The sequence below is a fragment of the Tenrec ecaudatus genome, chromosome 14 (assembly GCF_050624435.1).
Source record: "Tenrec ecaudatus isolate mTenEca1 chromosome 14, mTenEca1.hap1, whole genome shotgun sequence".
NCBI classification, from domain to species: Eukaryota; Metazoa; Chordata; class Mammalia; order Afrosoricida; family Tenrecidae; genus Tenrec; species Tenrec ecaudatus.
The window spans coordinates 79,631,988-79,648,766 of NC_134543.1; the positions used below are offsets into that span (position 1 = coordinate 79,631,988).

The 16,779-nt window shown below is 41.1% G+C and overlaps 1 protein-coding gene across 1 annotated transcript in view; it reads left to right on the forward strand.

Moving 5' to 3' along the window:
- Positions 1-7,501: 7,501 nt before the first annotated feature.
- NOVA1 (NOVA alternative splicing regulator 1) overlaps positions 7,502-16,779 on the forward strand; it is a 161,309-nt gene continuing 152,031 nt past the window's right edge. Inside the window, exons 1-2 of the mRNA XM_075531251.1 lie at positions 7,502-8,509; positions 10,278-10,421. Of these exons, the coding sequence (XP_075387366.1) occupies positions 8,374-8,509; positions 10,278-10,421 (280 nt within the window). The 5' untranslated portion in view covers positions 7,502-8,373. The remainder of the gene's footprint in view (positions 8,510-10,277; positions 10,422-16,779) is intronic.

Below are 16,779 nucleotides of genomic sequence, written 5' to 3' on the forward strand. Positions count from 1 at the left end.
TAAACTGCAACCATGGGCTAGAAACACAGGAGCAAGTGTGAAGATGACACAGGCCCCTGCCGTGTTTCCATCTGTTGTGCATGGGATCATGGGTCAGAACTGACTGGATTGCCCCTTACAACCACATCGAGAGGACGTATTTGCCAATGGATTACTGAAACTTGGGAGCTCCTGGACATAATAATAAAGCCATTTCATGTGTGTGTATAGATCAGGGAGCTTCAGATGTGTGGTAATTAAAGCACATTGTTGCTAATGAAAAGGTTGATAGCTCAAACCTAACAGCTGCTCCACAGAGAAAATCAGAATAGTCTGCTTCTGTAGTAATTCATAGCCTTGGGAAGACCAGGAAGCCCTTCCACTCTGTCCTGTAGAGTCACTCTGAGCTGGAATCAACTGATCAGCTGTGCTTTCTTTTGAAGACCTTTCGTATTTTAGATATACATATAATGACTCCGTGGCACCTGCAAACATCAATAATGAGAACTTTCATAGAATTTATATTCATAAATACATAAGCCTAAGCATTGTTTAAATGTTTGATAATTTTTTTCACATTTTATTAGGGCCTCATACAACTCTTATCACAATCCATACATATTTATATATCAATTGTATAAAGCACATCCGTACATTCTTTGCCCTAATCATTTCCAAAGCACTTGCTCTCCATTCAAGCCCTTTGCATCAGGTCCTCTTTTTTTCCCCTCCCTCCCCGCTCCCCCATGAGCCCTTGATAATTTATAGACTGTTAAATTTTGTCATATCTTGCCCTATCCGGAGTCTCGCTTCCCCCCCTTCTCTGCCGTCCATCTCCCAGGGAGGAGGTCACATGTGGATCCCTGTAATCAGTTCCCCCTTTCCAACCCACTCACCCTCCACTCTCCCAGCATCGCCCCTCACACCCCTGGTCCCGAAGGTATCATCCACCCTGGATTCCCAATTTGCAGTCAATAAATTGCTTTAATAATAGGTATAATTGAATGAAAATATTTTTAATAAAAATATTTCTATTCCCAAAATATTTCAATTAATCTTGTATTGTTAGGTGCCATCTAGTCAGTACCCCCTGAAAGTGACCCTGTATACAGCAGAACAGAACACCGCCCATCCTGCACCACCCTCACACTTGTTCTTTCCTTGGACCCAGTGCTGGGACCACTGTGTCTATCCAGCTTGTCGAAGAGGTTCCTCTTTTATCTGCCCTTTGAAGGATGTCTGATCCCAGGGAGTAAGTAGTCTCTTCTGATAACATGTCCTAGGGAATTATTACATTGTTCTGTTTACACTGCCTCTCGATCGATCCATGTACAGGTTCTGCATGAGCACAATGAAGTGTTCTGGAATTTCCATTCTTCTCTAGGTTTGTTGTGGTCCACAGAGTTGGGTGCCTATGCACAGTCAGTGAGACACAAGTAAACATCTTTCTGGCATTCTCTGCTCTCAGCAAAGATCCACCTGATGTCAGTAATGATACAGCTTTGCTCCATATTGTCTTCTGAATCCAGCCTGAGTTTCTGGCAACAACCTGTTAATGCACTGCTGCAAGCACTGGGTGGTTTTCATCAAGATTTTATTTGCATGTGATATGAATGGTATTGTTTTATAACTTTTACATTCTGTTCGGTCACCTTTCTTTGGAAATAGTACAAATACAGATCCTTCCAGTCATTGGGTCAGATAGTGCCCTTCCAAATATCTTGGAATAGATGAATGAATGTTTTCAGAGCTTTATTAGCTGGTTTAAACACCTCACCTACTATTCTATTAATTCCTTGAGATCTATTTATAGAATTTATTATGTAGAGCCAGATCTGGGACATGAGCTAAGATGATAGATTCTTTTGGTATATATTTGTTTATATCTTCTTTGGTTTTCATTGAATGAAAAAACAATGTGAATATATGCATTGATTCTTCATGCTTGTATCATAAAAATACTAAAACTGTTTCTTAAAATCATCATAAAAATTAATCTGATTTTCTTAATAATAAAAGTGAGATTTTAATATTTGGTTTCTGGAAATTATAAAGTTTCATTTGTAAAAGTTAGTTAAGCTTTCCAATTGCTTTTCCAATCCTTATTTAATCTTCACAACAATATCTTACTTACAGTAGCAGATAGACTTCAGGGTATACTTCTGGATATGACATGGGATAGATTATACTTCTGGACATGACATGGGATAGATTCCTGATTTTTGGCCAATGTAACTCGTGTCGTCATGACTTTTCCATCACTGAAGGATTGCAGATTTCTATGATGCAGAGTGGGGATAGTGGAAAGAAAAGCCTACCAATTTCTCTTGAGCAAAATCAACTTATGTAAACCCTCTGGCTCACGATAGTCCAACCCACGATCTTGAACAAGGATGCTGCTGGACCAGAGAGCTTCCTTTTCCATCGCACAAGGGCTCACGATGAGTCAGATGGCAGTTAACAAGGACACATGTTGTTGATTCTTTGCGTGTTCTAGGATATATTCTTGCTTTACCCTTACAGGCTACTTCTTGCCCGACTTTCCTTAAAGATCAGCATGGTTCCACAATGAGGTCATCTCCAGCGTGTTCAGCCTGGGTGAGGAAGGAGCTGAGTCCAGTCACCAGAGGAAAGGTCTCAGGCAGTGCTTGGATTTGGAAAAGTAGCAAGTTTGCATCTCAATAAGGCCTCCTTCATTTTGGCAGTGTGCTAAGCACTGGCTTGCTAATTGCAAGGTTAGCAGTTTAAAGCCACCTGAAAGATGAGGCCGGGTGCTCCTATAAAGATTTATAGTTTGGGAAATGGTAAGGAGTAGTTGCTGAGTTGGAATGTGTTTAATGGCATTGTGTTGGGATACTGCCAAAGTGGCTAGCGCCTTAAATCCTTAACTCAAAGGTGGCAGTTCACACCCACCGGCCCTTCTATAGAAGAAAGGGGAGGCAATCTACTTCTGTACAGATTTGTTATTATTCTTAGGCGCCATTGGGTTGTTACAGCCCACAGTGACCTTATACAACAGAAGAAAACACTATCCGGTCCTGTGCCATTGTTCCTGTGCCTGAGCGCATTGTTATAGTAAAGGTATAATCTGTAAAGATTACAACCTCAGAAACCCAGATGAGCGATTCAACCGTGTTTAACAACACAGGGTTTGCTTTCCTGTTTTGGAGACAGGCTTCAGGGGTCCCTGCATAGTGAGAAAAGTGAAGAACTTAGTATTGAAAGGGTGGACGTTCAAATCCCACCATCCACTGAGAGACACTTCTGAAGAAAGGTTTAGTGATCTGCTTCTGAATGGTCATAGGCAGAAAATGCAGTTTTACTCTACAATACATGGGTTTCCATGAGCTGGACTCAACATAATGGCAACTGGTTTTTAGAAATAGACCTCAACCGACGAAAAAGAATGAAAAATATGCCACAGCATTTTCACATAGCAATGGGTTAATTATGGGTTCAAAATAGTTCCTAGAAAATTCCAGTGAGATTAAAGCTCTGTTAATTCACAGTGATAACTTGTTTGGTAATTCATCCCTTAATAGTCTTCTTCCCTTTCCTATCTCATATATCTATGACTCTATTCTGTTTCCTGGGATCACACAAAATGAACCTCCTGATTGAAACCAAATTCCAAAATATTTTCCCAAAGGCTAGTGTGAAGAGACACTCAAGCAGAGAGAGTTTTTATGTTCTCTAGTAACCAGCTGGGTTACTGGAAAGCTAGGAACATGGGAACAAAGGAATGCGCTTAGGCATATTTATGAATATCAATGATCTGTGTTTTCTCTTAATATAAATGCTACTGAAAAGAGATTATTTTTGCCCATGATACTTAGTCTAAAATGTAGGAAGAAAAAGAACGGCATGTTATAGTCAATAGACTAAGCATTTTGTTTATCTTATTAACACCATTTTCTAATATGTGGTTGTCAGGGGCTGTTGAGTGGGCTCTAATGCATAGCAACCCTGTATGGAACAGAACAAAACAGTGCCAGGTGCTGTGCACCATTAAAACTGATGTTCGAGTCAGGGTGGCAGGCACTGTCTAATCCACCTTATGGATGGTCTTCCTCTTTTCCATGATGCTCTACCAAACATGATATCCTTTGCTAGCAACTATCATAGCTTCTTATAATTTATAATTCATCAAACAACTAGCCATAAAAAGCACACACTTTCTATTATGCATTAAAATGATGGAATGCTATTATATTAGCAGTTCCAATATTAATTAAAAATAAAATTTTATTTCTCTTCAGAGGCCAAAGGCTTTTATTATATATTTCAAACAGTTTATTTAAAAAGCTTACTTGTGGCATAAAATGTAGATCATGCATATTAATAATATGCTAACTATGAAAAAATTTAAATCTTTTTATTAGTAACTGGATAAAAAGCAGAAAACAATGGGTGAAACACATGTCTAGAGAATTAGAAAGGACAGAAAAAATATTTTTTTAAGCTAACAAATAGTACAAGGGAAGAAAGGCTGATCGGATCAGCACACACAGGACTGATTCTTAGATGATCCTACAGGTCTTATTTCTTTGTGACTTCTGGCATGTCATGGCTAGGTTATCATTAAGTATATTATCCACATTAAAATAATTGTTTTCTTCTTTTGGCCCCATGGAATGGGAATGGGGATTGTTTAAATATAAAGTCTGAAGAAGGAACCAATGGCCGGGTAATATTACATATGTATGCAGGTCTTGCACCAACTCTACCTTAGTAAGCTTTTATCTATGGGGCAGGTTAAACTCGGACGGCTTATTCTCAATTTAGCTCATACATGGCAATAGCAGATACAGCTTCAGACCATTTAGAATTATTTTATTTCTTTTCAGAAATAAGTCAAGTTCAGGATTTCAGGTTCTAAAACTCAATCTTGTCCCAATTCAAACCTGCATTCTAGTGTATACTCAAATAACACATAACCTTAAATGATGTGTCTTTTGTTTTACCCTGTATTGAAACAATTTGGTGCCAAATCCCATCCAGCTTCTCATTCATACACTTAAGAACCCATTCTATACATTTCAAGAAATACATCAGAGGTTTCCATCCACCTCTTTCTAGTTTCACCTTCGTAGACTTCATCCAAGCGGCTTTTCTGTTTGTTTCCCAGCACAGCTCCCTGTTACCCAATTCTAATACACATGTTGCTGTTACGTGCCATAGTGTGGATTTAGAGACATAGCTCAAACAGGGCTCCTTAAGTCTGTGGGAAAACAAACAAACAACCCAAGTGCAACAAACACACCATAAAAACCTTTCTGTCTTTGAGTACGTCTGACACACAGCCATTCCCTGGGCAGGGTAGAACTACCCTGCACGTTTCTAAAGCTGTGCATCTCTCTGAGAACAGAAAGCCTCATCTTTTTCTCTCAGAGTGACTTGTGGTTTTAAACTGCTGACCAGGTGGTTAGCAGCCCAACAAATAACCCACTCCGGCATTATTTTGGCCTAAAGGCTGTATCATGCTTTCCTTTTACATACTCTATATGAGGGGCTTTAAAAAACTTGGTGGGAAAATGGAATTAAAATGGGCTAATTCCATAAAACCATTTGTGTATCAGACCAGCTTTCTGGGCTTTGGTCCATGACCCTTTACCAGTGTGCATGAGCTTATCTGCCTTCCCTATTCACAGACTCTCCTCTCATTTTCCTTTGATTATAGGGAATGCTTTTCTTATTCCAAATAAGCCTTTATTCCCAAAGTAAACATTATTGTCTTTTGTTCAGGAGGTTGCCATCAATCTTTCATCCCTTAAAAAACAAGGGACACCACAGTGCCTCCTCGATGATCTTTCTAGAAAGTTTCGATAGGGATACTAGTCTTAGTCTATCAGGAATTGAATGTATTCTCTGTGGCTATTGCTTCTGATAACCTTCTTGGTGGGAATGCACTGAAAGCAGAGTCTCCCTCTTTGATTAGCTTAGTACTAAAGCCATCTTTCGGTTAAAGTGGTTCGGTGGAAATTGCAGATTCGTGTACATTTTCTAGAAATCTGGCTAATATGTTTATATCCCTTTACAGGTGCCAACCCAGACACACACACACACACACATCATCTCATTTGACTCAACAACTGGGAGAGGCAGTGTTGCAGCCTTAAGTGGGAGGGAATGTGAAGAAGCTCCAGTGTTCTGCAGTATTAAGAAGACCTGGTTCAGAAGACTTGGGTTTGAATTACCTCTACAGTGTTTCTAAGTGTGTGACATGGGTAAATTACTAGTATCGCTAAGCCTCAACTTCCTCCATTAAGTGGTGACAATAACAGTTAAATTCTGCATGCAAAGAGCACAAGATGAAAGGTAGATTGCTTAGCACATGGTGAGCACATACTAAATGGCAACACGTTAAGAGAATTGCCGGAGGCATCCATTTTAGACCACGAGCCCAAGACTGCAGATTCCAAAGACCACACTTTTCCAATATCCCTGCTTCTAACACACTGAATTAATTAAACTACTAATTTGATAGATGACCTTGAGCGAAATACTTTGCACGGTCAGTTTGCTCATCTGTAATGTGAGGAACTTGCTTTAGGTATGTTCTAAGGTCCCTTCAGAGTTGATTCTAGCTACATTCGATCAGGCTTTTCTGTAGCTTTCCAGGGTTGAGATTACATGTTCATGAGATGTCCAGATCTGCATAATCATAATCTGTGCACTTTGCAATTTACACTTCACCCCTCGATGTAGATTTCGTTCAACATTTAGTTTGTGTGCACATAGCTGCTGCCTGTCTTTAGTCTGCCTTCCATCTCGTGATGAAGGGGAAATCCACACTTAGCAAAATAGCTGTATTTATTTCCTGGCTTGCTCCAGAAAGTGACACTATAAGTCCCTTCCCGGTGTCACACAGTGTGATTAATAAATATTCCATGGATGTACTCAGCCCGTAGAAAAAGCAGCATCTATGAGTGAGATGCTAACTAATGGCTTTTTACCCAAGTTGTAAAAAATACGAAAAAGGAAAAAAAAAACCACCCAACCCGTACCAAGCTCTAAGTTCTGGAAGCACACAGTTGGGATGCTTCTCTTAGCCTGGACGTTGTCCCACCCGATGTCACCAGTCACTCTGGCCAAGATGATCTCTGCTCCAGCCTGAGTCAGACCAAGATCCCACCCCGCCCCTTCTCACTCCTGTGTCCCCCCAAGTTCCAGGATTGGGAACGGGACCGGGCGCAGGGCTTGCATTTCCGTTTTATTGGCTGGCTCCGCTGTCAGTAATCTCTCCTACCCGCCTTCCAGTAGGGTGTGCTTCTCAGACCCCGGAGTTTCGGCGACAAGCCCCTTACGTTTGCCTGGGCAGTGTGGCCCAAGGACCGGCGACCTCTCACCCCACCCTTCCCTCCGGAGCGCCTGGGCGCCCGCCTCCGGCGCGCGCTCCCGCAGGCGCTCGCCCCGCGCGCGCGCACACGCACGCGCAGCGCCCGTGAGCGCCCCCGTCCTCCCCCCCCCCTCCTTCCCCCCCGGCAGAGGCAGCGGCGGCGGCGGCGCTGCTGAGAGGCAGGGACCCGAGCGCGAAGTGTGTGGGAGTCTACGAACTCCAGCCCTCTCTACCCTCCCCTCGCAGCCATCCCCCTCCCTCCCCGCCGCCCCCCCCAGCACGCGGGAGAAATAATGAGCGAGACCGGGCGGCAGCAGCAGCAGCGCCGAGCAGCCCAGGCGACGGCAGAACCGCTCCGGCAGCGGCGGCGGCGGCAGCACCAGCAGCGGGAGCGAGCGCAGCGCTAGCGCGGCGCGGGGACCGCCGCGCTCCTTCCTTCCTTCCCGGCTCCTGCCTCCTCAGCCGCGAGCTCCGCTCCGCTTCCAGCACCTCCTTCCCCTCCTCCTGCTCATTCACTCTTTCCCTCGCGCGGCTTCCCTCCTCCTCCTCCTCCACCACCTCCTCCTCCTCCTCCTCCTCCTTGGCTCCCCTGCTCCCGCGCCCCGCCAGTCCTCGCGCTCTCCCGCTCCCCCGGCCCGTCCTCCCGCTCCCTCCTCCCGCTCCTTCGCGCGCCCCTCTCCCTTCTCGGCGCGCTCCCCCTCGCTCCTTTCTTCTCCGTTCTCCCTCGGCCCCTCGCACCCCCTCCATTCCCCGTCTCCTTTCCGACACCGCACTGCAGCTGCTCCTCCGCCGGCCCCTCCCCCGTGAGAACAGCCCCGCAACATCGCTTTTTTTTTTGTTTCCCGAAAGAGATTGCTATCGATCCGATTCAAAAACAAAACAAAAAGCAACAACAACAACCTTAAGAAACCCCAAACGCAAAAAAGAAAGAAAGAAAAAAAAAAAACAGGGTAAAAAAAGGGGGGGAGAGAAAGGAAAACAAACAAACAAACCAAAAACCCAGCCAAAAACAAAAGGGAGAGCCTTCTCCCGGTACAGCGGCTGGAACTGCAAACATGATGGCGGCAGCTCCCATCCAGCAGAACGGGACCCACACTGGGGTGCCCATAGACCTGGACCCGCCGGACTCGCGGAAGAGGCCGCTGGAAGCGCCCCCGGAAGCCGGCAGCACCAAGAGGACCAATACGGGCGGTGGGTATCGCTTCCACCTCCCCGCGGGCCCCATCCCCCGCCGCCCGCCCCTGCCTGCCTCCCGCCCGCCCTCCCTCCGCGGCCGGGACACCTCCAGCCCGCGCCCGCGGCGCCCGCGCCCGCGCCCCCTCCCCTGCACCTGCCCCGCGCCGCCGGCTCGTCCCGACACCTTTCCATTTCTGTGTTTATCATTCATCAAAATGGCGACCGGGTTTTCGGACTAGATCTAGCTTTCTATTTAATCTGTCCAGAGGATGACAATTTAAATAGCCTGCACCTGGGCCAGGGGGTCTGCAGAGGAGGAGGAGGAGGAGGAGGAAGGGAAGGAGGGGGGAGGAGGAGGGATGACCCCCGAGTGAGGTGATGGCCGCCCAAAGATGCGCGCCGCATTTCACAGTTGGATAAAATAAATAAATAAATGGCACTCGGGTAGCGGGTTGCAGGCGACTGGGGCACCGGAGGAGAGTTTTCCCTCTCTCCATCCCCTTTGCGTTGGGCCACAAGTAGTCCGTAAAATCTCGAGGCGCGCCTGCTGTGACCGCACTTGGATTGCCGGTGCAAACATCTCATTGATTTGTCTTCAGGGGTGTGCAGCGAGGGTGGGGGTGTCTGGTACAGGGACTTGTTAGTTAACATTCCGCGCTTCCTTGGAAGATGAGTTATAACGGGACCGGGACCGCGTCTACATTTGTGCTGCAGTCATCTTAACCATGCACCCAATGCAGCGAGGCAGAGGTGAATTTATCTCCAGCATGTACATTAGAGACGGATGGGGGTCTGGTGACTGGCACACCTGCAGAATTTGGGGCATTCGTTCACATCAGGAAACTGGATTTAGCGGGATGCTTCCTTCGTAAGACATGATCAGGTGGAAGGAGATTAAAGTTTATGGAGCTGGCTTTCTTTCCGAAAACATTTCATTTCCCATGTTCTTGATCCATCTACCCCCCTCTACGCTCGAAAAATCGTGGGGGTTTCTTGGTTTGTATTTGTTATTTGGAGGAAGAACATTGTCTAGTCACTTTTGAGGGTATTTAATATAAATGACTCCTAAGCTTTTGTAATATTAACAAAAATCTTCTTACGGTCCTTTAATTAATGAGCTTAAGCTGGATCACGGTAGACTAAGAAGTGCAAAAGAAACGCACCAGGATTACTTAGATTTGTCAGCCCACATCACAGTGACTTGTTTCCTGGTGCTTATTGCAGGCTTGGAAGACACCCCTCCAGTTTGGGTGGGTTATTCGGAAGGGCAATAATTGTTTTGCATACTTTAAGTGGGGTGTGGGGAATGGCTAATTGCAGCCCTTCCATGTGTCCCGATGTCAAACAAATAGCCCACCACTATTTACAGCCCTGGATTTTTTTTCTTTTCAATATTTTAAGTGAAGGTTTGTCACTGTATACATCTCTGAAGTTTTGTTATTTCATTTTGCCATAGTAACCACAGATAAAAATTGGAAGACTTCCATGTTTGGACTAACAACTGGAATTTAGTCATCCGTTTCTACAGTGCTGCATAGTCATGGAATATGTTCAGATTTTAACTCCAAGTTTTAAAGCATAAGTCTAACAGAATAGAAAACATCTTGTACATCTTTATTTTTAAGTGCAATTGCTGCTCTTTATATCTATAAAAATTAACCCCGCATTCTCTGCAGCTATCTGCCCAATTCTTTAATTGCTGTTTTTCCACTCTTGTGGGTGGAAAGGGGATAGGAAGTTTAAAATATCATGTTAACCAAGTATATTTCTTTGCATTTTTCAGAAGACGGCCAGTATTTTCTAAAGGTTCTCATACCTAGTTATGCTGCTGGATCTATCATTGGGAAGGGAGGACAGACAATTGTTCAATTGCAAAAAGAAACGGGCGCCACCATCAAGCTGTCTAAGTCCAAAGATTTTTACCCAGGTAGGTGCAATGGTGAAGAAATTTTTGATGAATCCCCAAGGAAAGACAGAAGATCTGCGTATGTTGTGTGCTGTATCCAAAGAAATTTTGATACAGTTGTGGAGAATTTATATTCACTTCATTACATTAGGAAGAAACGTGTCAGAATATTTCTATTGTTGATTATGTCTGGTTCCTATGATGGCTAATAGTATTGAGTGTGTGATTTAGACCCTTTGCAAGGTTCTACATTTTAGTGTGTCTTAGCACTTTCTTTTGGGGGTGGTACCAGGGTGGGGGGTGGGAGGTACACCTAAACATCTCAAAGCTAGAGAGCTGGACAGCTGTCATTAGGAAATAGGGATTGCTCTGAAGTGTTCAGACATTATTGTGAGGACCCTTAGTCCAGAGTGAATTCAGAAAATGGGTGGGGTGGGGGGAGACTTCTTAAAGAATAGACCATTTACTTCTAAATCCATTAAGAATGTCTTTCTGCTTCATTGCTTTTTTTGTTGGTCCTGGAGTGAAGAGGACCAGTGCTGTCTCTTCACAATTTTAAATATTGCATTTTTAATGTAATTGTGACAAGGGGCGAGAGCGCATTCTTACGTGAAGAGTAAAATACTGCTGCTCAATTGGTGTTTCTCTTATTTGGTTAAAGTGTGCTAACAGTTTGGTATAGTAGCCCACTGGATTATGTTGTTGCTACTTTTCTTCCAATGTGCTTTTTGACACCCAGGGTTACGCTGCTCTGCATGTCCACCTCTCAGTGTTGTTTTCTTTGAACGATTTTCCTGTATGATCTGTGGATTTTAAGTTTAATGAGAAAACATCCATAATTGGATAGTGCATCTCCTAGATAAAACATAATGAATCAATTGCTTTTACTTAGAACCAGCAGTTTGCCAATTTTGGAGGTGATTTTATCTTTATGGCCATGCAAAAAATAATTCGGTATTGAGGGGACTGGTGGTGCTTATTTATTTATTGTGAAAAAGAAAAGCTGATTTGATTTCCGTGATCTAGTTCCGAGAGAGATATTTAATACAGCAAAGACATCTGGCATGAACCCCTAAACAGAGTATGGGAGGCTTTCTCTTTCCTAGTCAGACGCTTGGTGGTAGAAATGTACCATGATGCTGCCTAAGAAGGTCTTAGAATTGTTGAAACTTATCATTTGGCTGTACAAATTAAATGCTGCTTTTCGTGAACATTAACTTTATTAAACTACAATCTAATCTGTCAAATATGATGCTCCACTAAAGTTTGTTTTCTGTAAGTGTAGATTTGCAGATGGCCCTTCTTGTCTCTGAAACTTTCTTTTTGCATTAAGAAAGTTTGCTAACATATGCACATTCAAATGTTTGAAAGGTATATTATGATGAAAAAAAATCAATGTGGAATTGTGAAAACCCTTAGTACAAATGAAAGAACTCAAGAGAGCTTGATTGCAGAATTAATAACATGATAGTTCTAGGAAAAAGAGCTTCACGAGTAAATTAAATTCACTGTCAATAGATGAAAATGAAATAGCTTTTTTTTTTGCATTATACATGAGGTGGTATCAGATGTGCAAGGATGTTATAGAAAATTGATGTTTATCAAGGATATTCCAAATAGTAAATTAAATGCCTTTTCATCTGAAGATAGCTTATTTTCAGTGGGGTGGAAAGGGTGCACGGAAAATTAGATCTTTTGTCTTTAGTCCACTTCGTTGTGCATTTATTTCTTATTACACTGAAATTGCTTGTTTCCGTTGTGGTTCTGAGGCATGTTTATTCATGTAAAGTGCAAGTATGTGTTGGAAAAAATGGATAACTGGAATGAGTTGAATAAAATTTGGTGTGTCTAGTGACGTAACCTGATCAAGTGTGAGTGAAATGTCGGGATAAAAGAAGGCTTACACTCTGCCTCTCACAGGTGGAGACCAATCACACACTATGAAATCAATTTTGAGGATAAAATAAGCCTCGTAGCTTATAAGAAGCTTTAAGAATTCTGTGCAGTTTGTATTGAAAGGCGATTGCAACGAGGTTGCTACCTATTTTTGGACATATACATCTCTCATCTTCTGATGGACTTAATAGCCTTTCTGTTTATTTTACCCACATGCCTGTGGAATTATCTGAGGTTCTGAAATTGCTCAGCTTAACGACCTCTTCGCTCTTTTCAACTTCTCTTACGTTAAATATAGATTATACTTACCTTATATATCTCTGACGAGCTAAAATTAAAAGCTGTGACAACATTGCCGAGATGTTAGGGCTGTCTTTAATCTGGAAACCCACTTTTGTTTGTTTCATACACACATACACACACATACATGAAAAGACACAACTGCATGTATGTTGATTATATTCTGTTAGTAGGCATATGCTTGCTTTTTATTCCACGAAGCATTTTTCTGTTTCCATTTAGTAAGGGATATATAGGAGAAAAGTTGTACTATAATTGTGTGCCCTAGAAGATTTTCTCAAATTATACCTAAGCTTTGAAATAGAATAAATGTGAAAGAGAATAAGATTTTAGGTATTGTTTGAAAACAGGTCAACATCTTTAGAATGTAATTGTGTCCATTAGGCTTAATAAAAATCTAGTGCATTTGTGAAAACTTTCTTCAGAATATATATGACAGAATATAGATACACATTGGGGACATTTCAATAAATTTCCATTCAAATGACAAATTCATTATTCCATTATAGTCCCTACACTATACTCTTTTCAAATTTATGATACCGTTTTTGCTTCTTGCTCCCTTTCTTTTCCTACTCAGATTATATACATATATATATATATATCTTTAAAAAATCTTAAACAGACTTGCTGTTCTGAATAATATTTTTAATGTTTATGGTTAAATGAAGGGAACATTTATTCTGTATTAATTGATGTGAATTTAGATTCATCCAGTGGTGTTGCATTGTGTATTCAATATGTCATAATAAATAAAATAAGTTGGTGAAATTATATGATGAGGAGCTGTCAAGTGCATTTTAGAATTATTGTAATGGTTATAAAATGAACTGCAAGGAGATCTATTTTATTTTTTGATGTACTTTATCATTCATTAACCTGTTTTGTTTATCAAAGCTTTAAATAATGCTAATTTATCACTGGTTTAGGACTATAACAATGTTGTTACATGGTTAATGCACTTTAATTTGATTTCCTTATATATCTCTTTTATAATTAGGTTACATGCATTTTTTCACCTTGTAGTTAACAAATGGATTCCTCATTTTGGGAAATATACTAAATATGTGTATTTTCAGAATAGCTATAGTGTTATTTTATTCTGTTTGGCACCTAAATCTCTGTAATATATAGATTGATTCTATATTGTGAAACTATTTAGTAGATGATTCAGGTAGATTATTAGGAATACTTCTGAATACATTTTAGGTGGGAACATTTACGGATATATGATAATACTTTCATATTTCTTAGATCTTAAAACACTTCATAGTATTCTTGCTTTTACATCATTCTATGATACTTAAGGTGTTCATTTTACATCAGTCCAACAGGAATCATTTGCTATAAGCATAAACTTTATTTGTGTGCATTTTATTTTGTGTTGTTTACATGCTTGTGATTGGGAAATTAATCACATTATGATACAAATTATTTCTTTTTTGATTCTTACATTAACATGTGGCACTATAATTCTAGATTCATTATATATTCATTGGTTCGTTATTTAAAAGTCATAAACTATATGTATATATGTACACATATATATAAATACTTTTTTAATCATGAAAAAGCATAATACAAGTGCAATTTTCTTTAGTATAGAAACTTCTCCAGGCTGCTTTTATGTTTTGAAAGGAAAATAAAGAGCCTAATATTACCTTCAGGATAGAGATCATGTGAAGTCCCTCATTTTATGAACATGTAGAGAGTTCATGGAATTTAAGACAAATGACTTTGTTGTTATCATTGTTTATTTTCACTGTTAACAGTAGATTGGTAGTATAATGGGTACACTTTTTTATACCTCTTCAAAGTTTCAGTGTGTGCTTTTTCTTTTAAAGTAAATGCGAAGAATCTCAAAAATTTGATACGCACTTAAAAGAAAACAGTATAAAATTGAATTTTCATTTTAATGGTAGAAAATATGGTAACATAATTGCCAACATTATTGAGAGCACTTAATAGGAAATCTAGCGATTCTGTTGTGTTCTATATTTGATTTTCATATGAGTAGGCTATTGACATATTTTTAATGTTTTCCTTAGGTCCTAAAATTGTAAAACTTACTGACACGCTACTGCCTATCTTGGGGTATTTTATATGTCGACTCGATACCTTATTGAAAAGAGGAACCATCCTCTTTCACTAAAACATTACTGAAGATGTCCACTTTGAAAGGAATGATTTATTTCAACACTACGCATTTAAAACATTGAAGCAATAGAGAGTCATAACACTTGAAGGGATGTTTCGACATAGCACGGCTATGCTCATATTGCTTCTTTTGAAAAATATAATAATATACACACGTATACCTAAGCCATGAGATTTTTATTTTGAGTGAATTAGTGTTAAAACTCTTGGGTGTTCATTTTATTCTATTCTTTTGTGTTTTCTATATCTTCTGGACTTCGTATAGTCTGTTACTGAGCATGATTCATTTTTATGGTCCAGTGATTCGAAAATTTGCCCTTTCAGTCCTTTAGACAGTGGGGAAAAGTGCTTATTTACAGTTGTGACATCACAAGGAATGTCCTTACACCGCTGTCACACAAATATGACTCCTGAAAATTACAGAAATCATTTTAAAATAATAAACACAGGTGGTCAAATCATTCAATATTTGCATATTGAAGCTGTCTCATATCATACATCAAAGAAAAAACAATATCAGCCCTGCGAACTCTGAGGAGTCTGTGTGTCATGTAAAACCCAACCAACAGACCACCAATGAAAAAAAAAAACAACAACCCCAAATATTAGTGTATTTTATAGCTTTTTGGGAGGGGGTATTAATGTTTCAAACAATTAAAGGACACGAACCACACATATTTACTTATTGCACACTTACTATGTAACCTGTTAACTGAAATTCCGCACCTGATAACAGACCTGTCTTTACCAGAAACTCAACCAGGTTCGTAGGACAGAGTACTAACGTGCAGCTTTTACCAGCCAGTGTAGCTTTGTGAAAGAAAGTTGGGGTGAGGAAGGGGTACATACGTTAGTGCCATCTCATTTCCATCTCCGCATACAGCTCTGGCAGAAAGTTAAACAGCATCTGCAGAGGTCTCACTGACAAACATCTCCCTGGGACTTATCATTGCAGCCTGCAGCAGGTGCTTTCTGCTTTGCAGTCGTTTCCAACAAGAGGTTAGTTTGTGCTAACATTGATCAGGAGACCAAGTGAGTAGGGTTGAGTGACTAGAGAGAAGAGGTTGGTTGTCATTTGTCCAGTGCTGGATTACTGCAGGCAATTGGGCTGGACTGGTGGGCACCACAGCAGTGTGTGTCTCCCTCCCATGGTCCTGCAGCTGCTACGGAGCTGAAGTCCCCTCCCCCTCAGGGACTGGAGGGCCTTGGCAGAAACCGCAGCACTTCTCAGTACTTTCTGATACTTGGGTTGGCGAAGTTTCCATTCTCTCTACCTAATTTCAAAAGATGTGGCATCAACGAGTCCATGTTTTTAACAGGAAGCCCTTGCAACTGAAATGATTTCGCCTTTGAGTCTGGTAAAATCCACATATACGAGAGGATGGGGGCTTTAGAGATAGAAATGTTTAAAGATTGCCTTATAGTAAAAAAGTATTCCAATTACCATGTCCCTGAAGTACGTCTTCAAACCATAAGGGAACTGGAATAAGTGAACATACATTAACCTCTCCCATTATCTTAATGTGTACGCATTGTATTTTTTTTCGTAGGAGAAATAGTCCATGTGAACTTAAGGTGTGTTCTTTTCACATATTGGGCGCTTTGACAAGCAAACTTTACGAAATGTTTTTTAACTCTTTCAGCCATCCATGTGTCTACATAGGACATACGAAATGTTTTAAGATGTTTAAGTCAACATAGGTGCGCTGTTGTTACAGATTTCCACAGATTCGATTGAAATCAAATGAAAATTTAGTTCGTTAAAAACTGAGAATCAGCTGCCATTTATTTCTATTGTTTTTAATTTCTGAAGCTCTGACACACAGTGTGCTTCCATAACAGACCTGGAAGGGTCTGTGTGCTCCATGAGGTCTCCCGTTTCGTACAGGTGTCGCATCAGCCATCCCAAACCACCCTCACTGCCTTCCAGTTGACCCTCCCTCAGAGAATCCCTTGCGATCAGAGGGAAACCAGCGCCTCAGGCACAGAGATCCTTAATGTAAATCTAGCAAGATCGTTTTAAAAT